The sequence below is a fragment of the Leptodactylus fuscus genome, chromosome 3 (assembly GCF_031893055.1).
Source record: "Leptodactylus fuscus isolate aLepFus1 chromosome 3, aLepFus1.hap2, whole genome shotgun sequence".
In the NCBI taxonomy this organism is placed as follows: domain Eukaryota; kingdom Metazoa; phylum Chordata; class Amphibia; order Anura; family Leptodactylidae; genus Leptodactylus; species Leptodactylus fuscus.
This window is the reverse complement of record NC_134267.1, coordinates 122893359-122919417: the sequence shown is the minus strand read 5'-3', so window position 1 is coordinate 122919417 and position 26059 is coordinate 122893359. Positions and strand designations below refer to the sequence as shown.

General features: G+C 41.3%; 1 protein-coding gene across 2 annotated transcripts in view; it reads left to right on the top strand.

The window, feature by feature from the left end:
- Positions 1 to 26059, top strand: part of CYB5R4 (cytochrome b5 reductase 4) — a 150862-nt gene that overhangs the window by 14847 nt on the left and 109956 nt on the right. The window contains exons 2-5 of one of the 2 annotated variants that reach the window (XM_075268255.1): positions 2398 to 2551; positions 7905 to 8005; positions 10092 to 10176; positions 22631 to 22672. In XM_075268255.1, coding sequence (XP_075124356.1) covers positions 2398 to 2551; positions 7905 to 8005; positions 10092 to 10176; positions 22631 to 22672 — 382 coding nt within the window. The remainder of the gene's footprint in view (positions 1 to 2397; positions 2552 to 7904; positions 8006 to 10091; positions 10177 to 22630; positions 22673 to 26059) is intronic. The other variant, XM_075268257.1, reaches the window with a different exon arrangement.

Below are 26059 nucleotides of genomic sequence, written 5' to 3'. Positions count from 1 at the left end.
GTTGCTGCACTACCTTTTTGAGTGAACATAAACTCTACCTTTGTTTTGGACTAAAGAAACTGGACTCTTGGTGTCTTTGCCACCCCACCTAGCAACCCCAGACCCTGACAATAAATAATATATATATATATATATATATATATATATATATATATATATATATATATTACACCAACATTGTGTCACCAACAGGACGGAGTAGTAGAATGCGAATAACGAGACTGCAGGACATGTTTTGCTGAGTGGTGATGCTATGGCAGTGCAGTATGGAGTAACATGATAGACTAGGCTGCAGGATGACATGTCTAGCTGAGTTGTGCTGGTAAGTGTGGCAACATGTGTCGCAGCAGTATAGCATGGAAAAGAACGTGACAGGCAGGTTGCAAGACACTTATGGCGAAGGGGAAGCTGTTTAGGGGAAGAAGAAAGCATCAGCAGTACAGTAAATTAACATTACATGTTACACGCGAGCACCCTCTCTATGTGTGAGAGCAGGGAGGCCTGATGAGTCAGCAGCAGTGTTCACTGAGACTTCCATATGCATGCTGGGGGGCTAATTAGCATATGAATAAGAACTACTGAGGGGATTAACATACAAAAGGTATGTGTGGAATAGCCTTTCTAAAGGCTAGGCAAGTATATGTTTACGTAAAAATGGCTTTTCCCAACGTTAGAACCCCTTTAATTCTCCATGTTGTCAAATTGCTTTCCTTCTCCCTTCCTTCACTCAGCATATAACTGTCAGACTTGCACACAGAAGGAGAAAGGAGTAGGATAGCTCTAGTATACTGCTAACTCTTCTAAGCCTGGTCTAATGAGTTACGCTTTCTTTATCATATGAATGGTTGGATGCTTGAATGTTGTTATTTTGAGGAAGAGATGTCTCCAGGAAGCTCTGTAGGAAAAATTCAAGCTGGTTTTATTACTGCATTCAGATGTCTAGGTAGTATAGAGCAGGCATGTCAAACTCAGGGTACCCCGAGGGCCACATGAGTAACAAGAGGTTGTTGCGAGGGCCGCACACAGCAGCTAATGGCTAGGGCCTAGGGGACTGATCACTAATACCATGCATCACAAAAATCCGGCATTTCTATTGCAGGCTACATAGAGTAGCCTACAATAGAAAGCATAGAATGACAGGCTGGAGCCTCACAAGGCTCCCGGCTGCCATAAAAATGCTCCGGGTGCCTGCGATTGCTGGTAAAATGGCACCTCAGTTAAAGCTGGCAGACACCATTGTGTTGGAGTGCTGGGGAAGGGTTGGAGTGCTGGGGGGGGGGGGTTCTGGATGTCTGGCCCTTCCTTGGGCCTGAGGACTGTTTTTTCCCACCCACTTGTAATTCTTGCACTTGGGGGTTAATAGGAGCACTACAGACTGTAATGCTCCAATTAACCCCCAAGTGAAAGGATTACAAGGTGGATGGGAAAAAAAACAGTCCTCAAGCCCAAGGAAGGGCCAGACAGACATCAAAAAGCCCCCCTCCCCCAGCACCCCAACCCTTCCCCAGCACTCCAACCCCCCCATCATCATAAATCTAGTATTTATCCCCTATCCATAGGGTAGGGATTAAATACTTGAAAAATCACAATTTCTTCTGCAGAAGCTTACCTGCTTCTGCTCTTCAGCCTGCGCAGCGGTCTTGTGAGACCGCGTAGGACGCAGGCACACGTCGGGTGCGGGCCTGAAACGTGGCCACGTCACCCGGCGTGTGGGGAGGAGGGGGCGGAGCGGAGGGAGGAGGGGGCGGAGCAGGCAGGGAGACCTGCTCTCTGCGAAGGGTGAGGGGCGGCCGCTGGAGCAGCGCTGCGTTCAGCAGGGCCGCCCCAATCCACCGCTCACTTTCCTTGTACATCTGTGGCCCGCACAAAAGTCTCAAACTTTGTCTCTAAAGTTTAGAGACAAAGTTTGAGACTTTTGTGCGGGCCGCAGATATGCCTGTAAAGGGCCGCATGTTTGACATGCCTGGTATAGAGCGTCTTACAAGCAAGACTTCCTGGAGAAGAGTATGTAGATTAGATCTCTTTTGGGGGAAGAGAACTTTCTTTGTAGTGCCACCTATAGATAGCTACCCTCCATCAATGTCCAGCCCCTTTACTAGTGATATTATCGAAGTTAGAAGAAGAGATGGGTGGTTTGGCTGATATCCCTTGTCATGTTTCAAGCCTTCATAATTGGTGAAATGTTGACTTACAAGGTAGTTGCCTACAGGTGGCCCAAGAGGAACTGCTTTCTTCTTCTTGGGGATGAGCTAATTTGCATAATATTTTTTGTATTAAGTATTTACTGAAAAACACGTCAGGAGAGCAGTTTGTGTTTTTTTTTTTTTTTGTTTGTTTGTTTTTTTTTGGCATACCTATTATACAGATTTTGCTTACTTCTAAAATGATCTTTCCTAGACCCCACTGAAACCTGGAAGAAGTCTCATGGACTGGATCAAGCTTCAAAGTAGTGGCAAAGATTTAACAGGCTTAAGAGGACGCTTAATAGAAGTGACAGAAGAGGAGCTTGCAAAACACAATAAAAAGACAGATTGCTGGATATGTATCAGAGGTAAGTGTCTAGCGTTTTTAATTAGTGTAAGTACTGTGAATTACTGCTATAAAAAAAGTAAACTTTAAGATTTGTATGCTTTTTCTGATCCTTCTTCACCTTTGTAAACGTAATTATATCAATAGAAGTTTCTTTTACAGTATGGGCATTTAGTCTCATCAGATAGGCAAAATTGAATCCCTGCCATGTGTAAATTGGCTACAGTGAACCTTAAATAGCCATTGGCCTAGCATGCATGTTTCTGCAGGGGGTAGGCTGATGCCTGATCCTTTTTTCTGAAAGTGCTTACATCTAGACAGTTTTTATTTGTGCAGTATACACAATCAAAGTAAAGCATACCTTCCTTGTTATAATTTTAATTAGGTAGGTTGCCATAAGGCTACCATACTTATTTGGGGGGTGGGGTGGGTGGGTGGAGGCAGGGTGTTTTTCTGTAGTTTACCTCAGGCAGTAGAGAGGCTAGGTACACCCCTGCTCTAAACATACGGTAGCATCTGGCTGTAGTGTGAACCTAGTTTTAACTTACTTGATCCTCAGGTACAGTTGGGAATTACCTTACCTAAGTCAAGATGAAGAATTAGAATGTAATTTCCAAGAATTTAATTAATTGTCAGATTTATAAAGGCTGTGATAAAGGAAGCCCACTTGTGTACAGTATGTATCGCTACTGAATTATAGTGTTTGGGTATCTATTGTTAGTGAATATAGTGTTATCCATTTGTCAACAGTATATTGGTGTATGTGTTATAATTAATGCCTGGGACTGGTCAAGAGTGAGATATTGATTCCCTATGGTTTTATGACCTGGTCTGGCAGTGTGCTCTTTAAAGTAGTACAGGTCAGGTTTATGGCTTAACAACTCTCTGACACTGCCAAGATAATTCAGGCCTAAGAGAGGAGAACTTCAGAGGTCAGCAAGGATCCAAATTTCCACCATGATGGAGATAGAACAATATGTTTCCTAATTTTCCAGATGTCGATGAACTATCTCATCACCCACCTCAGGGAGTAGGCAGAGGGGGTAGCTAAGCACAACTCAGGACCTTCAACTTAGAAGTTGAAGGTCTAAATAAGTTGGAAACTAGCTCACACTGTGGAAGCAAAACAAAAAACTTGCAAGTCTTCAGTAGGTGATACAGGAAAATGTTTGTTTGTTTTTTTGTACCGTGTTAGCCAGTGGTTATGAAATATAAAAAAAGCAAAAAACTTGCAAGTCTTCAGTAGGTGATACAGGAATACTGTGGAAGCGAGCAAACAAGCTCTGTAACGGCCATATTTCTCCTCCAAGCTTCCTGGAAGTAAAAGGACTCTTAAGTATACGGTTCATTCTGCTAATTGCCTTGGTCATCCTTCGCTGCACTCTCTTTGGTATAGTCATGTCCTTCTTGTATACAATAACTATGCACAGTCCTCTGTGTCCATACTAGTGATTTGCCATACTGCCTGGCACTGGTCACTAAAGGTAAGCTTACTAGCCATCAACATCCCCAAGTTTTTTCAGTGTAAGTCTTAGGCTAAGTTCACATCTGCATTGCAGAAATCGCAGAAAATCAGTGGAAAGAAAAATCCTGCAAGAAGGAGTTTTTTCTCCAGCACTTTATGATGCACACCCAGCGGACTCCGGTGCCTGGGTCTTTATGTGTGTAATTGCTGTTTCAGCGGTCTGGCGGACCAGAATGCTAGAGAACGCGGTGCAGATGTGAATGTAGTTTTATATAGTAATTTACTATTAAGTATATAATCATAGATGTTATTTTCTATTTGCAAAGTCTCTACCCATGCTCCTTGCTTCCCCAAACCCCCTATAATATTCTGCTTCCTTTCTTAGAATTGATTACTTTACAGAGTTTAGTACCATCTGCAAATATGAAAACACTTCTCTGTATACTCTTTAGCAGGTAATTCAAAGCATATTAAAAATGAGAGAACCCAATCCTGAGCTATGTGACACTCCACAGGTGACTGTGATCCAGTTTGAGTACTTTCCATTTACCAGTACTCACTGTTGTCTGATCACGGAGCCAGTTGTAAACTTAACTAGAGATATTTTCCCCAGTCCCAACAATCTCATTTTGTATACCAGCCCTGTAGGTGGTATAATATTAAATGACTTAACAGTGGATTAAGGACTACCAGAAATTAAATTTTAAACACAAATGGGTGCCCTAAATATAAAACGTAACTTTTAATACATGATGACTAAAAATGTGGCACCAGCTCCCTTATGTAGCATAAGTAGTGATCTCTAATCAGCTCCATGTCACTACTCAATATGTTACCATAACATATAGAGATAGCTAGCTATACAGGTGGTGGGTATATCACAAGTACAAGTCCACACACTTAGATATTTCTCATGTGTGGACACCCATACACCCCTCTCGTCACTGCTACCCACTATTAGTAAAATAAGAGCTCTTAGTCCCTGCCACTTCCCTTCAGTTATTGTCACTGAAATCTGTCTGATTTCCAAAGGAGAGAGGAATTTAGCACCAACATACACTGGGAAATAGTGAAACATGCAGCTAATACTCAGCGACACCCGGATCACAATAAATATATAGAACTTTAGTCCATAGTATCAATGACTGACTTCTCTGCCTCGTCTCATTAAAATCAGCTGGCATAAGACTAAGGGATACACCTAGGTAGGGATAAAGATAACACCCTCCCCCCAGAACATATTGGAAGTCTCAACGCGTTTCCCTTGCAATAATGCTCATCAGGAGACAATTGTGAGCCCTATTCTGATGCTAGCAGTTAAAACCGCAGTTTCTGGGACCCTGATGGTGGGTCCCGATACTGCAGCAACAGTCTATTTATCGCTACTGGAGCCAGTCTTTCCCCACTTCTAACACACCTCCGGAGAGCCAATTATTCACTCTCCGGCGTTTTCTTGTTCCGCCCACGGGGCGTGTCAAGGAACAAAGCCTCTTCTCATTGGTTCCTCACTTCAGGCCTCAGAGTTCTCCTCCGTAGCGTTCAGCTTCACTTGTGAAAACCCAAATCTGCCGTATTGGTGCTTATACACACTGAGAACTTACTGGAACGTTTTAAACAGGATCCTGACGTTTGTAAAGTAATAACTCAGAGACCGTCTCTCACATATCGAAGGGGACATAATATCAGGGACAGAGTGACACAAAGTCACCACTAGCACATGGCTGGGCAAATATAGGATACCTGGGACACACAAGTGTGGTACGTGGTAGGCTATAATCCCACATAGATTATAATGGGGTGTGCTGGGTTTCAACTAGTTATATATTGAAAGTGGCAGAGAAAAAAGTCCTCTCTGCCTATTTTATAAATATAAACCCAAGTACTCCATTTGATTGTGGAAAAAAGTGAATATACAATTTATTGGTATTTTACCATTGGTAATATTAGTACCCTTATTCATGCAGCAATACAGAATTGTATATTCATAGAACACTTAGCATATAAGTTTGAAAAGCTTGGAAGGATGTCACAGACGTTTCAGTGATTTGCCACTTTTTTCATTGGGAGGAGACGGGTACCAAGTCAAGTGGATGCAGTTGTGGGAGCAAACGTACAAATGCTGTATGTGCCAGGAATGAGGACCTAGGTAGAGAAAATTGAAGTGTATTAAAATAAATAAATAAATCCCCAAAATGCACATTTCCTATTTAAATTGAATTACTGTATATACTCGAGTATAAGCCGACCCGAATATAAGCCGAGGCCCCTCATTTTACCATAAAAAACTGGGAAAACTCGAGTATATACTCAAGTATAAGCCTAGGGGGGAAATGCAGCAGCTACTGGAAAACTTCAAAAATTAAAATGGTTGGAGTTTTTGGGTGCAGTAGATGCTGGGTGCTGGGAAAGGTGAGGGGGTGTTTTGGTTGTCTGTCTGCCCCTTTCCTGAGCTTGAGGACTGTTTTTTTTTTTCCCCCACTTGGAATTCAGCCAGGCTGAATACAGGGTATCTGCAGTGCTCCCATTAACCCCTTCCCGACAGAACAGGAGCACTGCAGATAACCTATATTCAGTAGATCGGGCACTTTCAGACACAGGGATACCTAATGTGTATGTGTTTCACAATCATTTTCTACTTTTGTACATAGGGAAAGGAGGGATTTAGAACTTTTTTTTTTTTTTGCACTATTTTATGGGAGATTCTATACATTGATATTGTGGCTGGTCATAGACCCACCCCTCCCCCCCTAATATATATATATATATATATATATATATATATATATATATATGTATATATATATACAATTTTTTTTATTGTTATTTTTTGCTGACTCGAGTATAAGCCGAGGGGGGCTTTTTCAGCACAAAAACTGGGCTGAAAAATTCGGCTTATACTCGAGTATATACGGTGTTTAAAAAAAACCCAAAACTTTAATAAAAACAATATATTTTTACTACTATATACTGAAACATTATTTCACTTGCACGGTAAATGTCGGGGGAAAAAATGGAAAAAAAATACAGAAATTATGATTTTTAAAAAATCTCCCCTTGAAAACTATACTATAAAAAGTGATCAAAAAGTTATATGTATTTCAAAAAATAAGCCCTCAACCAACTCAGTCAACCAAAATATAAAAATGTTCCACATCTCAGAAGATGGTGATGCAAAAACAATTGGTAAAAATTTCTGTTCTCACTTTGTACATTAATTTTCCGGAAACACTCTTGGGCTCAAAATGATAATATCCCTTGAGGGTGTAGCTTATAATATGGGGCAATTTGTTGGGTGTAGCTTATAATATGGGCTAATATCTGATGGGTTTCCATTGTATTGATACTTTAGGGGCTCTGTAAATACGGCATGGCACCTGAAAACTATTCCAGAAACATCTGTCCTCCAAAAGCCAAATAGTGCTCTTTCCATTCTGAGGCCCACCATGTACCCATACAGTGGTTTATGACCACTTATGGGGCATTTCTGTGTTTAGGAGAACTTGTGTAACAAACTATGCTGTGTTTTTTATTCTTTATTCCCATGTAAAAATTAAAAATATGATGCTAAATTGATGGTTTGTTAGAAAAAAAGTACATACAGTACAGAATGTAAACCTCATCAATTATGATCGATTATAATCAGATCGCAATGTCCATAATGTATAAATCAAATAGTACTTGTAGAAAGTTAAATACTAGGGAAATACCACTAGGACATTGTGATGACTGTAGAACAATCTATTATAAGGGGAAAAATGATAAAAATAATACTATACATCAGAAGATGTGGAAAATATGAATCTAAGGAGATAGAATTTTAAATTGTAATAAAAAAAGGGAGAATGTTATACCAAGAAGTTTACAGGGGAGACGCTGAACTCTGATTAATATTAGCATGCCTTTGTTTCAGGATTGGTTTATAATGTCACTCCTTACATGGAATACCATCCTGGTGGAGAAGAGGAGCTCATGAAAGCAGCTGGAATAGATGGAACTCTGCTTTTTGATCAGGTACAGTCTTTAGCCTTTTTTTTTTCATGTCATAGAACTTGCATTTGTTGTTGATGAGGTCAGAATGATATAGAAATTTGAATTGATATAGAAATGAGGGACTTACACACTGCATTACGGACTATATTAATATCTGTGTGGACAGCACGGTACCATCTAGAAGGGTGAGGTGGTTCTCCAATAACAAACCATGGATCAACTCTGAGATTAAAGCTCTTCTCAAGGAGAAAAAGAGAGTCTTTAGATCTGGTGACAAATATGGCCTGCAAAAACAGTTGAGATGGCTGATCCGAGAGGGGAAGGCCAACTTCTGGCAGATGCTGGAACTACAGATGGGACAAGGAAGGTTCAGCAAAGTGTGGAATAGCCTTAAGGGAATATCTGGCCACAAGCAGAAGGCAGGTGGTCTCCAGATAGAAGGAGGCAGGAAATGGCTTAACAAGCTTAATCTAATCTTCAACAGATTCGACTCCGCCCCAACTATGCCCTCACCAGCATGTTAGTCAACCCCCCCACACACTAAGACCCCACCCCCATTGACTTGCACTCAATTGCTATCTGATTCTCACTGACTCTCAAGTGTGTAGGGAAATCAAGAGGATTAAAGCAGACAAGGCCGGAGGACCTGATGAGATAAGCACAAAAGTTCTTAAAATGTGTGAAGACCATCTGTGTGGTGTTATTACGGACATGTACAATATGAGTCTATGAGTCATGTGTGGTACCAGTCCCAAAGAAATCCAACCCGATGGACTTCAACGGCTACCGACCTGTAGCACTGACATTCTAACCGCTTGAAAAATCGGACATGGTTGTAAACAGACACTTAAGGACACAAATGGACAATAAAGGACACAACATAATATCCCATTTAAATTAATGGAAATTGTAAACGAATACCGCTAGTGTCCGTTGCTAAAATCTTGAACGGACATTAGCAATGGACACTAGCTGTCGGACACCTACGGTAGTGTGAACCCAGCCTAAAGGACATAGATGGATTCCCCTCTATCTGTGTCCATTCCTTTTGACTGTAATCTAAACAACATGATGGACGCTGATTTTCTTCATGCTTGTTTACTTTTGTAACAGAAAAAAAGCCCTGTGTGCAGAGTTAAAAATTCAAAAAAGACAAAACCTAAAAAAGATGACAGAGAAAAGCATTTGTTATGTTGTTTAGATGGTAGTCAATGGAAAAAGATACAGATGGAGGTTAATGCAAACAGACACCCGAAGGAGAGGACTCTGCCTGCATCTGTCTCCTAAGGTCGGTTGCTCTCATGCTCTGATGAGTTAGAGCAAGTGACAATAAATAATGGCAGTGCGAACCCACCTTTAAACTTACATCATTACTGCAATACTTGAGAAAAAGGTCTCTCTTTTTATTCCTGTATATTTCCTGCTATTAGCTGGCATTTGGATTTGCCCTTACGACTATGTTTAGTGATTCATGCAGCTTATTCAAACTACCTTTCACTTTAGGAACATTTTCAGCGCAATACCTTTAATAACAAAGCACTATACAGCTAGATTTACCATTAAAGTGGATATATACATAGATGGTAGATACAAAAGGTTAATTTAGAAAAGATTGGCTGCTACTCTTGAACAAATCATAAAATTCCTTTTTATAATCACAAATATGATGGTAATTTTACAGGTAGGCTGGAGAAATAGCTGTGAATACTTTTGTGCTATGCATTCCTATGTTTGTTATCAGTTACAAATAGTGTTGTCTGTTTCATTTAATTCTTCTTGCTATTTCTATGGCCTGGTTCACATCTGCATTTGGGGATTCTGTTCCCCTATCTGCATGAATAATGCGGAGAGAAAAGTCCTGCAAGCTGCACTTTTCTCTGTGCATTTTTCATGTGGAAACCGAGTGAAAACCACACAGACCCCATTATAGTCTATGGGGTCCATGGGTTTCTTAAGGTAACCGCTTTTTTATGAGGATTATGTTTCCGTTTGGGTGGTCCCGAAGCGGACTCCTGAACGGAAACCCATGTACAGATATGAACAGGGTCTCAGTGCTCAAGTCCTACAGTTATGTCATATAGGTAACTGTAACTATTTATATTCTCAGGTTCATCGTTGGGTTAACTATGAGTCTATGTTGAAAGAATGTCTAATTGGAAGGATGGCTGTGAAGCACACTTCATTATTGAAAGGTAAAGCATTTTAATACGCCTGTAGTAGTAGCAGGTACTAAGCATCATACATACTCAAAATTAGATTTCACCATCTTAAATAAGACCTGACAACTCTGACAACTTTGCTATTTTATTAAATGGTTGTGTTTCACATGAAATTGCAATTTTAGAGCATCTTTTCTTAGAGTTCTGTGACTTTTCCGCTATTACTTTTCCCTAAAGTTCATGAATAAATTGTATCCCTTCACAGTATAACACTGTCCTATGGTAGCTATGAAAATGGATTTTGGTCCCCTGGACACTGTTCTTGCAATGTAGGTAGACTGAGGATACATATATGAAGAAATCCAGCGTCCACCAGGCGAAGAATAAAATATAACTTTTATTTTTCCATAATAAAAACCATCACATGATATCCAAGGGTTAATGCAGATGATATAGCATGGAAACAGCTACGTGTTTCGGGACTTTCTCTTGTCCCTTCCTCTTGGCCAAGAGGAAACGCGTAGCTGTTTCCATGCTATATCATCTGCAATAACCCTTTGATATCATGTGATGGTTTTTATTATGGAAAAATAAAAGTTATATTTTATTCTTCGCCTGGTGGACGCTGGATTTCTTCATATATGTTCCTATGGTCAATGTGGATCTAGTCCGTCTTCATCCGTGCAGCCCAGAACAAAGTTCATGGATATCAGGGTGAGCTGGATTTTCTACTAATTGTGTACTATAGACTGAGGATGCATTGACACGGAGGAAAATGATGCTGAATTTGGTGTGGAATTTCAGCACTGAAATTCCACACCAAATTCCTCACCATTTATCTCCGTGTGAATGGACCCTAAGCGGGCATTCAAACGGAGTAAAGTGGTGCTGATTCTGCCACGATAGCTCGCGTCAGAATCAGCGCCGATAAAAAGACTTCCATAGACTTCAATGGGTTCCGTTTTCCGTGTGGAGTACATTGAAATCAATGGGTTAAAAAGCCTCTCATTGATTTTAATGGGTTCCGCACAGAAAACAGAACCCATTGAAGTCAATAGGAGTCTTTTTATCAGCGCTGATTCTGTCGCAAGTTAATGTGGCAGAATCAGCGCCACTTTACTCCGTGTGAATGCCCCGTTAGAGTCCATTCACACAGAGGAAAATGGCGCTGATTCTGCCATGATAACTCGCAGCAGAATCAGCGCTGATAAAAAGACTCCTATTGACTTCAATGAGTTCGGCGCGGAAGATGGAACCCATTGAACTCAATGGTAGTCTTTTTTTTGTTTTCAGTGCGAGTTACTGTGGCAGAATCAGCGCCATTTTCCTCCATGTGAATGGACCCTTAAGCACTTTGGGCAGTGTGCTTTGAGCTACTCCACAGCGCTTCTTTGTAACTTTGAGTGAAAGCTGTAGTGGTCTCCTGATTGGTTGGATGCAGGAGCAGTGCCCACAGGGATCAAAGTGCACTTTACAGATAACAGTATGTTTAACATGCAGTAAGACTCACTTTAAGCATGAAACAGTTCACAATATATATAGTGAATGGGCCACCTACATAGTGTTTAGGGTAGGGTTTAAGAAGAATTGTATTCTTATGTTGAATAGTTGGACCTTTACATTGTGATTGCTAAAAACCATTTGCTCAATAGAGATACTTTATACTTCCCTTAATTAATACTTGCTTCCTATGGGTGAAACAATAAACTTCAGTATATTCCTGAGAGAGTTTTCACCTTTTGATGTCAGAATCATCATCTTCGTAAGTGAAACAATTTCTTTCTTTTGTCAGATTTGACAACTGCTACTATGTAAAAAAGTAATTGTGACACATGGTTATTTTAAATAAATGCTGTCAGGCGCACACTTCTTTTTCCGTTATTGATGCATCTGCTGTAATGTGTGCTGTAAGTGCTTTCATTATTGTTAATGCACTGGGTGTTCTCCAGATAGTATAAAACAATAGAACACTAATGACCTACTCTTTAGGTTTAGTCAGATTAAAAGAGAGGAGAGAAGTTACAGACAAATTCCAAACTACTGTAAATCCTTACTAGCACAAAGAACTGAGAAAAAAGGACAAAATGTCTGTTTGCATAGAGCACATGGATGAATCTTTGTATAGTGAGTCTCACCTTCAGCACGGTCAGCGTACAGCCTCTCCCCGCTGTCTCCTGTTACCCACAACATTATGGGTATATTTCTTGTTCTGACTTATAGTTGGCACTGTAGGCACGTATGTTTGACCACTCTTAAGTTTGCTGCATGTCATTATACTTTGTTTGTGCAGTAGTCTATGTGAGTTCTACTTATCATGGCACTTGCCTATCTGCTGCACACTTCTATTATGATGTATGCATTCTTTGTCATATGAGATGCATACCCTTACTGCTGATATATATATATATATATATATATATATATATATATATATATATATATATTAGCTATATGAATTTCACTTGATTAGGTAGGTAGTCATGGTTGAGATTATGTATGTGTTAGATTTGTGATTGAAATAAAATTTTGTACTTTTCTATATGCTGTGTGTTTTGTGTTACACTTTTTTTTATTTTTGGTTTCCAGTTAGCTTACATATTCTGGTAAGCACACGTCTATATTCAGGGATGTTTTTGCATTAATGGAATAAGATTTTTTATTTAGCTACCGTATTTTACGGACTATAAGGCGCACTGGACTATAAGCCGCATTGCCCATGAGCGCCTTATAGTCCGTCTCGGTTCATATATAAGGCGCACTGGACTATAAGCCGCAGTCCGGTGCGCATTATATGTTATTGAAAGCGCCGGCAGGCAGACTTTGCCAGCGGCCGCTTAACCCCCCGCGTGCGAGCCGCTTCTATTGGAAGCGCTCGGCAGGCGAGGAGGGGCTCTATCAGCAAAATCATGCTGATAGAGCCCAACCGTAAAAGTTAGATTAAACTACCCCCCCCCCCCCCCCCCCCCCCCCCCCCCCGTTTTAAAATAAAAGCCTGAAACAGAATGTGAAACTTACCGAGCGGTGCAGAGTGGGCGGGCATTCAGGCCTCCTCTTCCTCCGATGTTCCGTCCTCCTCCTCCGCCGCTCGCTAACTGATAATGGCCTGGGCGCATGCGTAGCCGTAGTAGAAGCATTATGATATTGCGCATGCGCCCCGGCCATTATCAGCGAGCGCCGGAGGAGAAGGACGGAACATCGGAGGAAGAGGAGGCCTGAATGCCCGCCCGCCCGCCCTGCACCGCTGGGTAAGTTTCACGTTCTGTTTCAGGCCAGCGTGACAGCAGGGCTGCCGGACACTTCTCATTCATTTCTATGGGAGCCGGCATGCCGGCTCCCATAGAAATGAATGGGACGTGTCTGTCCATTCATTTCTATGGGGAGCGCTCGCATGCCGGCTCCCATAGAAATGAATAGGAAGTGTCCGGCAGCCCTGCTGTAACGCCGGCGTGTACGGCTGTGATTACACGCCGGCGTTCTGTAGTGTGAATGCACCCTTACGGTGCCTTTTATGTATGTATGGAAGCGGCACGCAGACTTTGCCGCCGCTTCCATCCATATATAAGCCGCACCGGACTATAAGCCGCACTTACGATTTCTGAGGAAATCGTAGGTTTTTATGTGCGCCTTATAGTCCGGAAAATACGGTACTTCGTTTATTCCAGTTTTTTTGTGCTATGCTTCTTTTTCTCACCTTCAGCTCCGCTCATTTCTTTCCACACAGTGCAACTCTTCTATAGTATTGCCCTTATTGTAGCCTCCACGTTATGTTATAATATAATATCCCCCAATATTATAAAAACCCCTGAATATTCCCCTCAACTTATAGTGTACCTTTGAGTGTGCTCGCAACATTTGTCCCCTTGTAACTAAAGTCTTTTGGGCCACATACCCCCTCCTTTCAGCATATTATTGATAGGGACAGTTATGGGTGCTGCAGATATCTTACATACAAATGGTGTGTGAGGTAAATAGTAACGGTGCCCCACACAGTATAATATGCACCATAGTGGCTATCCGGACAGTGTAATATCGTCCACAGTGGCCCCCACACAGTATATTATGCTCCACACTGGCCCCACAAAGTATAATATGCTTCACAGTGGCTAGAACACATAATATGCTACAAAATGGCCCCCACACAGTATAATAGGCTCCACAGTGGCCCCCACACAGCATAATATGTTCCATAGTGGCTCCAACATAGTATAAAATGCTATCAAGAGCCCCCCTCAAGCAGCTTCATGTGAACCCCACAAAATGTGACAAATATTTGTGAGGTTTGGCCTTTTGCTTTGTTTCGGTGCCATTATTATCGAATATATTATATCTATCATAGAGTATAACAAGTAGATGCTCAGGGAAGGTGATTAAAAATAAAAAAAACACTTATACTCACCTCTGGGCATCCTTGCTCCATCTGGCTCTCTCCAGCATAGTCTTTGGTCTTCTTCTGTCTGTAACTGAGGTCATACACCCCAGAGGTCATTGCTGGGGCCTGTGATTGGGCCTCAGTGGTCACATGGGGCGCTCTAACATCATTACGCTGGTGTGCCCTATGTGACTGCTGAGGCCCAATCACAAGCCCTAGTAGTGACCTCTGGAGTGCATGACCTCAGTCACAGGCTGACAGAGCTGCAAAACGGATGATGGGGATTGTTAGAAGCCCAGGAGAGATGAGTATAACTGTTTGTTATTTTTATTCACCTTCCCTGGGCAGGTTTCTACAGGAAAGGTGCCCTGTGGCATGTACATGACATAACACTGGGTCAATTTCCATTAAAGAGATGTGTAGCAGTTGGGGAACCAGGCTTTCCTTGACTACTATTATAGTGCTGTGGGTCCCTAGCCATCTCCAGCTGTCTGCAGGTCCCATACCCATGCGGGCGCGGTTGCGCTCACATCCTCTACCTTGTAATGTAGCCCTAAATTTGCCAGACAGAGAACTAATGTTGTTATCTCTTATCACTTTGTCATCCTGACCCAGTTGCAAGGCTCTATCCACAAAAGAATCGTCATCAGCAATGTTATTGTCCTTGGCATGGCATGAGATTCCTGAACACTATATGTATCTATCTATCTATCTATCTATCTATCTATCTATCTATCTATCTATCTATCTATCCATCCATCCATCCATCTATATTATATAGATCAATCAAATAGGCTCTGTTGGCACGGCCGAAGCTAGTAAAGGGGGTGGGAGGGAGTTTGAGTCGAAGGGGAGAGTAGGGGTGGGGTGGGGTGGCTGATTTGGGGTATAACAGTCTGTGGAGTCTCATTTTCCTCTTAGTTGGTGACAGCTGTATGGGGGGGGGGGGGGGTTCTATGTACTTAATGAAAAAAAAAAAAAACCTTCTCAAATAAACCTTAACAAAATATTTTTCACTAACAGGACTGACTGTCAATAAAATTATGTTTAAAAATACTGTACACATAAAAAACTGCTCTATTGCAAAATACACTTCGACAAAGTTTGATTATTGGCAAATAAAAGGGTTGTCCTTTTCCTATGTATTAGTGGAGCAATGCTGCTTTCAGACTCAGCCACAACCGCAGTACAGATACCGTATATACTCGAGTATAAGCCGACCCGAATATAAGCCGAAGCCCCTAATTTTACCACAAAAAACTGGGAAAACTTATTGACGCGAGTATAAGCCGAGGGGGGGAAATGCAGCAGCTACTGGAAAATTTCAAAAATTAAAATGGTTGAAATTTTTGGGTGCAGTAGGTGCTGGGGAAGGGGAGGGGGTGTTTTGGTTGTCTGCCTCTTCCCTGAGGTTGAGGACTGGGGTTTTCCCCCCATGTGGAATTCAGCCTGGCTGAATATAGGGTATCTGCAGTGCTTCTATTAACCCTCTTCCGACGGAACAGGAGCACTGCAGATACCCTATATTCAGTAGACCGGACACTTTAAGACACAGGGATACATAATGTGTTTGTGTTTCAGTCATTTTCTACTTTTGTATGTATTTTAGGGAAAGGAGTGATTTAGAACTTTTTTTTTTTTTTAAAGCTTCATATTCCCCCCCCCCCCTATTTTATGGGAGATTCTGTACATTGATATTGAATACTGCTGAAAAATTCGGCTTATACTCTAGTATATACGGTATTCTCCCTCATTTCTAATATCTATGATTCTATCACTAATCTGCCTGTAATTGATTGATATTTGATGAAACTATCCTATTTCCAAAATTCCGTAACATGATACATCTGCATCATACAGTGAGATAAGTCACAGATCCTTCCGTATCTATCTTTACTACAAATACTTCGTAATTATGCTTACAGCACCTTATATAGTATATATGACATCAGCACTGTAAGGTGTTAACCGACCACTGTCTATTGGAGGAGAGGCTGTCAGCTGATGTCAGGTGGTGCTCAAATGTAATACTGACTCAAAAACATGTTTATGCTGTATTTTGATTCCGCAATACATGTGGCGGCAGCCATTTGAGTTAGTCTGAGACTAATCGCCATTTGTTTGGTTTTGCTAAAAACCGAATAATTTAGAATATTTGAGTCAAACCTGATGTGTATCAAACCCATAGGACACAGGATGTGTCCAATCACTGGGTCCCCCAGTGATGAGGAGGATGGGGGACCAGGAGTCCCCCGAAGGCCTTTTGGTCTCTATTCTTCCTCATCTCTGAATTCAACGCACTGTCTGTTTTCTAGCGGTATATATAACTGCATGTACCCGAGGACATGAAAGGTTCTCTTTAAAGCTTATCATTCAGTTGTATGTATGGTTGGCATCATTTTAGGATATATATAATAATTTTGTTCGCTTTTATTAATGTTTTTGGTGGGATCATATATAAAAAAGGAAAATGTTTACATCATTTTTTTTGTTTGTTTTATGGTGTTCACTGTGCTAAAAATGAGATGGCAACTTTTACTATTATTGGAAAAACCATAATATTATGGTAACATTACGTTTTACTACCATTACTGTATCTAATGTCCTTTTCCGAAAATAAATATGGTAATTGACTGCAGGCACCAAATTCTGACATCCATAACATTCTAACATATTTTGTTTACACAGCGATGTGACAGCTCATTTCTTGTAAGACAAATTGTAGTTTAATTCTTCCAATATATACAATTAGGGCCAGAAATATTTGGACAGTGACACAATTTTCGCGAGTTGGGCTCTGCATGCCACCACATTGGTTTTGAAATGAAACCTCTACAACAGAATTCAAGTGTAGATTGTAACGTTTAATTTGAAGGGTTGAACAAAAATATCTGATAGAAAATGTAGGAATTGTACACATTTCTTTACAAACACTCCACATTTTAGGAGCTCCAAAGTAATTGGACAAATAAACATAACCCAAACAAAATATTTTTTTTTTTCAATATTTTGTTGTGAATCCTTTGGAGGCAATCACTGTCTTAAGTCTGGAACCCATGGACATCACCAAATGCTGGGTTTCCTCCTTCTTAAAGCTTTGCCAGGCCTTTACAGCCGCAGCCTTCAGGTCTTGCTTGTTTGTGGGTCTTTCCGCCTTAAGTCTGGATTTGAGCAATTGAAATGTATGCTCAATTGGGTTAAGATCTGGTGATTGACTTGGCCATTGCAGAATGTTCCACTTTTTTGCACTCATGAACTCCTGGGTAGCTTTGGCTGTATGCTTGGGGTCACTGTCCATCTGTACTATGAAGCGCCGTCCGATCAACTTGGCAGCATTTGGCTGAATCTGGGCTGAAAGTATATCCCGGTACACTTCAGAATTCATCCGGCTACTCTTGTCTGCTGTTATGTCATCAATAAACACAAGTGACCCAGTGCCATTGAAAGCCATGCATGCCCATGCCATCACGTTGCCTCCACCATGTTTTACAGAGGATGTGGTGTGCCTTGGATCATGTGCCGTTCCCTTTCTTCTCCAAACTTTTTTCTTCCCATCATTCTGGTACAGGTTGATCTTTGTCTCATCTGTCCATAGAATACTTTTCCAGAACTGAGCTGGCTTCTTGAGGTGTTTTTCAGCAAATTTAACTCTGGCCTGTCTATTTTTGGAATTGATGAATGGTTTGCATCTAGATCTGAACCCTTTGTATTTACTTTCATGGAGTCTTCTCTTTACTGTTGACTTAGAGACAGATACACCTACTTCACTGACAGTGTTCTGGACTTCAGTTGATGTTGTGAACGGGTTCTTCTTGACCAAAGAAAGTATGCGGCGATCATCTACCACTGTTGTCATCCGTGGACGCCCAGGCCTTTTTGAGTCCCCAAGCTCACCAGTCAATTCCTTTTTTCTTAGAATGTACCCGACTGTTGATTTTGCTACTCCAAGCATGTCTGCTATCTCTCTGATGGATTTTTTCTTTTTTTTCAGCCTCAGGATGTTCTGCTTCACCTCAATTGAGAGTTCCTTTGACCGCATGTTGTCTGGTCACAGCAACAGCTTCCAAATGCAAAACCACACACCTGGAATCAACCCCAGACCTTTTAACTACTTCATTGATTACAGGTTTACGAGGGAGACGCCTTCAGAGTTAATTGCAGCCCTTAGAGTCCATTGTCCAATTACTTTTGGTCCCTTGAAAAAGAGGAGGCTATGCATTACAGAGCTATGATTCCTAAACCCTTTCTCCGATTTGGATGTGGAAACTCTCATATTGCAGCTGGGAGTGTGCACTTTCAGCCCATATTATATATATAATTGTATTTCTGAACATGTTTTAGTAAACAGCTAAAATAACAAAACTTGTGTCACTGTCCAAATATTTCTGGCCCTAACTGTAATGAGACGCACACCTCTTTGTTTATACCGTTCACCTTTCACAGGGTCGTGTACTGAAGAGGAAATGTATGCCAGCTTGTATCTGATGTACATTTTCCCCCATCATTTATTCCAGTTTTCGAGAAAGTGGTAATGGCAAGGCAGATTTTAAAAAGTCACATTTTGTTTTTGTTTTTTTTTGTGCAAAATTATGTTTTACATAAAAAATTCCAACTTTTTGTGCTTTGAATGCCAGAAAATGGACAAGGCATAATAAATCTTTGAACCACACTTAACCCCCTTGCTTATATATCCAGCTGTACTTAGGGTTTGTTCACACAGAGTTTCTTGCCCCTCAAAATCCGCCTATAAAACTGCCTCCCATTCATTTCAATGGGAGTCTCCAGCAGTTTGTTACTGCTAGCGATTTTTTTTTTTCAATTAGCAGTGTTAGGGGCAATCAGCCCTTGATATGTTGTCGTAGTCCAAATTGATAAATATATGTTTATTGGTGACGTCACAGCAATTGCTCAGAGAACACACCTTCAGACACACAAGTATCGTGATCAGGATGTTCCAAAGTTTATTACATATTACTTAGGGGGCGTTCACACTACCGTCGGTGTCCGACATGTAGTGTCTGCTCCTAGTGTCTGCTCAAAATCTGTCACGGACACTAGGAGCGGACACTAGATGTGTCCGTGACACCTGTCATTCAAATGAATGGGCATCGGGTGCGTTCTTTTGCACTCCGTGCCCGTCCTTCCCTGTCCGCAAGAGAAGATGTCCGACTTCTCAAGCGGACAGAGGAACCCTGCATGCAGGGCTTTTCTGTCCGCTTGAGAAGTCGGACATCTTCTCTTGCGGACAGGGAAGGACGGGCACGGAGTGCAAAAGAACGCACCCGATGCCCATTCATTTGAATGACAGGTGTCACGGACACATCTAGTGTCCGCTCCTAGTGTCCGTGACAGATTTTGAGCGGACACTAGGAGCGGACACTACATGTCGGACACCGACGGTAGTGTGAACGCTCCCTTAGCTTTTATAGAGAAATAATGGTTGTATGCTAATTTAGGCATAACAAACTACATCATATAGAAATATGAATTATCATTGGTCAGAGTACAAAATGGGCGTTTACAAACTATGAATACACATATAGACAATACATGAGTTAACACATGGTTGTCCGTGTCATCCATTTTAGTGTGTAATTATGTTAGCACAGTCTGAAGAAATGGATGCCATGACCTTCCAGGTTCATGCTAATGGATGACAGACAAAATAAGAGATTAGAACTGACTTCATAGCTTCCGAACTTTATGCGTCTTGTTATGGCCATCACGTATTGCAATGTACAAATATGGCAACTTACATCCGCCAGCATGTAGTACGGAGGGGCAGCGAAAAACTGGTTTTAACTAGATATATTCTAATACGCACATAGACACAAAAATCAGCACATTTAGTCAAAATATAAGCCTCAGGGTTACTGGGTAAGCATTTTATCTGTTACTTCTGGCTATACGCTCAGGGTTAGTGGTTACAGTAGATTATTTTTCTCTCTTTTTCTAGTTACAGTTTTAGGAACTGGAATTAACCCCTCACAGCAGGAAAAAAAGCAACATGCTCTATCTTCCCATGGATTCCGCAGCTTGAGACTTACTCCTGATTATGCCCATTAATCCAGGCCTAATCAAAAGTGGGATGCACTGCATCGGCATCCCGTTGCGACTAGCCGCACAGAAAAGTCACATGGCGGAAAAGGATTCCACCGTGTGAACTTACCCTTAGGGTGCTATTTACTGTATACATGGTGTTAAATCATGTGGTGTTGTTTATACACCAATCAATATGACGGAGACTAAAAACTTTAAAAAAAAACCCAACTAAAAACACATTTGTTAATTTAAGTTAAAGAGAAGCTATTAGGGTGATATAGGACTCTAAACCACCCATTGGTCCTTATGGATTGGTACTTAATATCCCAAATCACCCTGTTGTAAATCCATATGTGCCCGCAATAAAAATAAAAAAGCTTTATATTCACCTTGCCACTGCACTCCTCACTCCAGCGCAGTTCTTAACTGAAGCCATAGGAATACACCTTGGTTTCAGTATGCATGCACCATAACTCTGGCACATGCACATTATTTCCTTCATTGAAGAACTGCAGTGGCGCTGGGAGATGAGTCTGATGAAGACTAGATAAGTATACAGGTTTGTGTGTTTTTTTTTTTCAATGTGGACACGGATTACTTGAAAACAGTTCAATTTGGAACACTAAGGATCTGTGGGTGGCTTAATCTCCCAAATTGATACAGGCTCAATTTAAAACACGGATATGTAATTTCCCCCCTCCTCCCCCCCTCCCTCAGGCTGGTGACACACACAGCAGATCCAGCCATGGTTAAGAACAGGCTGGTTTTAACTGTGGATTCCAGGCAGTGTTGCAAAGTTTGAAAACTGTGGTCAAACCTAAAACAATAATTCACAAGTTACATGTTCAAACGAATATGCCATTGGGAAATTCCACCCACTTCAGCACTGCTGTACATTGCAGCGCTGGCAATTTTGCCGTAGCTTACCCGATGCAACTCCCATGTATCAACAGCCTTTGGCATTACTTTAAAGAGGCTTTACCATGAAGATAATTATATTTAAATTTATAAACAATTAAAAGTAAAAATTTTTTGCAAATATCAGGAAATAAAAACTTTGCAGAATTTTAAAGGGTGTTCCAGTTTATATTTTTATGGCATAGCTAGGCTTAAAATGACAAATATTATATATGTAACTGTCTATTTGGCTGAATATTCAGTATAGGGGGTTTGTTCGGCTCCCTGGTCTCTCTAGAGAAAGTGCTTAGTGTGCGAAACAGCCGTTACTCATGTCAGATTGACCTCTTTTTATGGCACAGTATACTGTACTTCTCCCTCCCTCCCTGAAGATTTTAAAAAGTGATGGAATAAGCAGGTTTTTTTTATATTTTGGTGTGTGCCACAGTTTCTTTGTTTTTTGACAGATTTTTTGATGGATTTCATTTTCTACTGTTGAGCACCACCTTATGTCAATATGTGAGGCACCTCTGGTCCAGAGTGTTGAGTGTTCTCTGATCCAGGATATTGCAAACCAGCTATCTTTTATGTGCATGGTACCTAAGCTGCAATACCCTAGTACTACCACTACACAGATGACAGAGCTGTCTGCTTCCTGCTTTATTCTGTGACTATCTGCTACTGAGAACAGCTATGAGATGGACGTCCGACCAAAGCGATCTTATATTAGTAATCTATTTTTAGCCCTTTAAACTTTCTCTCCATTTATTTTCCACTCCTGGTTTTGGCTTCAAAAACCACATGGAAAAACCAGGACAGGTAAGTACAGCCTCAGACTGGGTTTCCTAAGAGCAGCAACTGCAGAAATCTGGAACCCAAGCCAACTGCAGTGGCCAATAGCTCCATAAATTTGTGGGTAATACCTTAGTTTACCTGTATAATTATGCAGTGATTGGCCACCACCGGTGGATAGGGTTTCTGGGGGTTGTGGTTTGTGCACCATGGTAACCCATCCTTAGGATGTGGCCACACACAGCCAGAACTTTATCACCGGCAATGGTCAGTGACTACATGATGTTGAAGGTAAACCTAATATAATAGATAATCATCCAGGTATGTTATTGTTATTTATTCATTGAAAACACAAACTAATATAATCGCTTTGATTTTAATTTGCAGGCTTGATATCAACTGTAAACACAGAGAAAACAATTATAAATGGTGAGTTTTCTGTTTGATGTACCACTAAAATCATTAAATTGCTCGTAAATATATAAAATCTGGATTATTTACATAATTTGATTTTATGTAGCCGCTTCCCAGTTATATTTGGGAAAGCTAGGTGAAAACCAGCATGCCACTCATTATTTGCCCTGTTTTGCCAGATTTCTTAGCAGTAAGTCACAACAGCATTCAACAGCCCTAAACTACTAGACAGTTTTGCTTGTCATGTTAATGCATTTTAGAAATCCTGAGGGAGTTTAAATGGTGGACATTGTGATTGTCACCTCCTGTGACAGAAATAAACATACAGCGCAGGTTTACTTAAAGGGGTTGTCCAGGCAAAAATGGACAACCCTTTTAACGTGTAATCAGCTGATGGCGGTAAAAAAAAAAAAAAAAGCATACTCACCTGCTCCGCTGTCCTCCGACGCATCCCACATCATCTGCTCTGGCTGCATCTCCTGGGTCTCTACCGGAGGTCCTCTGAAGCCGCTATTTGGCTTCAGCGGTCACGTGACCAAGGTCACGAGGCCAATCAGCAATCTCAGCAGGCCTCAAGAAGAGGACCCGTGATGTCACAGATAGTGACATTGCAGGCCCTTCGCTGATTGGTCACAGCAGTCACATGACTGCTGAGGCCAATCATCATCTTCAGTGGAATTCCGGAAGACACCACTGGAGCAGAAGAGCTGGTACGCGTGGGAAGACACCAGAGCAATGTTGACAGGTGAGTATGCTTCTTTTTTTTTTTTTCACTGCCTCCAGCTGATTTAAACAATAAAAGAGCTGCCCATTTTTTGCTTGAACAACCACTTTAAGCTTATACTATATTAAGTATTTATTTATTTTGCTTACTTATATGGAAGCATCATATTCCAGAGCGCTTTTAGTCATTATGGTCACTGTCCCATATACACTCACCGGCCACTTTATTAGGTACACCTGTCCAACTGCTCGTTAACACTTAATTTCTAATCAGCCAATCACATGGCGGCAACTCAGTGCATTTAGGCATGTAGACATGGTCAAGACAATCTCCTGCAGTTCAAACCGAGCATCAGTATGGGGAAGAAAGGTGATTTGAGTGCCTTTGAACGTGGCATGGTTGTTGGTGCCAGAAGGGCTGGTCTGAGTATTTCAGAAACTGCTGATCTACTGGGATTTTCACGCACAACCATCCCTAGGGTTTACAGAGAATGGTCCGAAAAAGAAAAAACATCCAGTGAGCGGCAGTTCTGTGGGCGGAAATGCGTTGTTGATGCCAGAGGTCAGAGGAGAATGGCCAGACTGGTTCGAGCTGATAGAAAGGCAACAGTGACTCAAATAGCCACCCGTTACAACCAAGGTAGCCAGAAGAGCATCTCTGAACGCACAGTACGTCGAACTTTGAGGCAGATGGGCTACAGCAGCAGAAGACCACACCGGGTGCCACTCCTTTCAGCTAAAAACAGGATACTGAGGCTACAATTTGCACAAGCTCATCGAAATTGGACAATTGAGGATTGGAAAAACGTTGCCTGGTCTGATGAGTCTCGATTTCTGCTGCGACATTCAGATGGTAGGGTCAGAATTTGGCGTCAACAACATGAAAGCATGGATCCATCCTGCCTTGTATCAATGGTTCAGGCTGGTGGTGGTGGTGTCATGGTGTGGGGAATATTTTCTTGGCACTCTTTGGGCCCCTTGGTACCAATTGAGCATCGTTGCAACGCCAAAGCCTACCTGAGTATTGTTGCTGACCATGTCCATCCCTTTATGACCACAATGTACCCAACATCTGATGGCTACTTTCAGAAGGATAATGTGCCATGTCATAAAGCTGGAATCATCTCAGACTGGTTTCTTGAACATGACAATGAGTTCACTGTACTCCAATGGCCTCCACAGTCACCAGATCTCAATCCAATAGAGCATCTTTGGGATGTGGTGGAAAGGGAGATTCGCATCATGGATGTGCAGCCGACAAATCTGCGGCAACTGTGTGATGCCATCATGTCAATATGGACCAAAATCTCTGAGGAATGCTTCCAGCACCTTGTTGAATCTATGCCACGAAGAATTGAGGCAGTTCTGAAGGCAAAAGGGGGTCCAACCCGTTACTAGCATGGTGTACCTAATAAAGTGGCCGGTGATTGTAGGGATCACAATCTACATTCCCTATCAGTATGTTCACATTTGAACCTGGTATCCTCCCATTGCATCAAAAAAATAAAAGACGGACACAGACTGTTACACAGTGCATACCCTAACCCATCTTTTTTGACAGATCTGTCAAGGGGTAGCTGTCAAAAAATTGTCCATTTGTGTCCATTCCCCCCTCTTCCCCTTCATCTTCATTTTGAGCTTGCACGGAGAGGAATGAAGAGGGAAAAACGGATTACAAAACGAACACAAAAGGATTACCATCTTTTGGTAATCCGTTTGTGCCCTCCTTACTTAGACCTCAATTTTAAAAATATATGGATAGTTGCTGTCCATTGTGTATCCTTATTTTTGGACAGAGCAAAAGTGCTGCAAAAAGTGCTGGAATTGCTCCATAGTATTAGATAGTTTTAAAAACCCATTGAAATCAGTGGGTTTTCTAAACGACCCGTTCTAATCGGTTTTATGATCTTTCGAAGGATCACTGAAACTGGCTAAGTGTGGTGACATCAATGCAGTTGTGAACCCAGCCTTAGGCTAAGCCCCAAGTTGTGGAAACGCAGCAGAAAACAACGCTGCCTTTTTATGGTATCCGGAAAGTGAATAAGATTCTGTCTATTCCTATCCTAAAACAAAACACTGCTGCGTTTTTTTTGAAAAACACAGCATGTAAATATACCCTGCGGAAACCCTTACGTTTAATAAGGGAAGAAAAAATGCAGAGAAAAATGCGATGAAAAACGTTATGGGAAAAAATGCAATACTTTTTCACTGTTTTTTACCGCAGCGTTTTATAGCTGCATTCTGCAACATGGCGCCTTAGCCAGACAGAGAGAGGCTGCAAACGCATCTGATTTATCACTGTTTGATAACTGATGATAAAATCTTGTATAATACACCCTTTGGGTAACCAGGTGCATCCTTCTTTTGCAACTACTGGCCCTTGTTCGTAAAGAAAATTCTGTAAGGCTGTTGTGACAGTGTGGAATACAGCTATTGCTACATTCAGTACTAGGACCGCTTTCAGTTCTAAGTAATTTGGGTACAATTACTTAGATACAGTTAGACGTATTACTGACACACAGCAAAACCACATTGCCAGCAATGAGACATAGCTATAGTTAATAAGATAAGATAAGATAATCCTTTAATAGTCCCACAGTGGGGAAATTTCAGTATGTTTCAGCTGCATAGTAATACAGATACATGGTAATACACAGTAAATATTACAGAAGTAGTAGA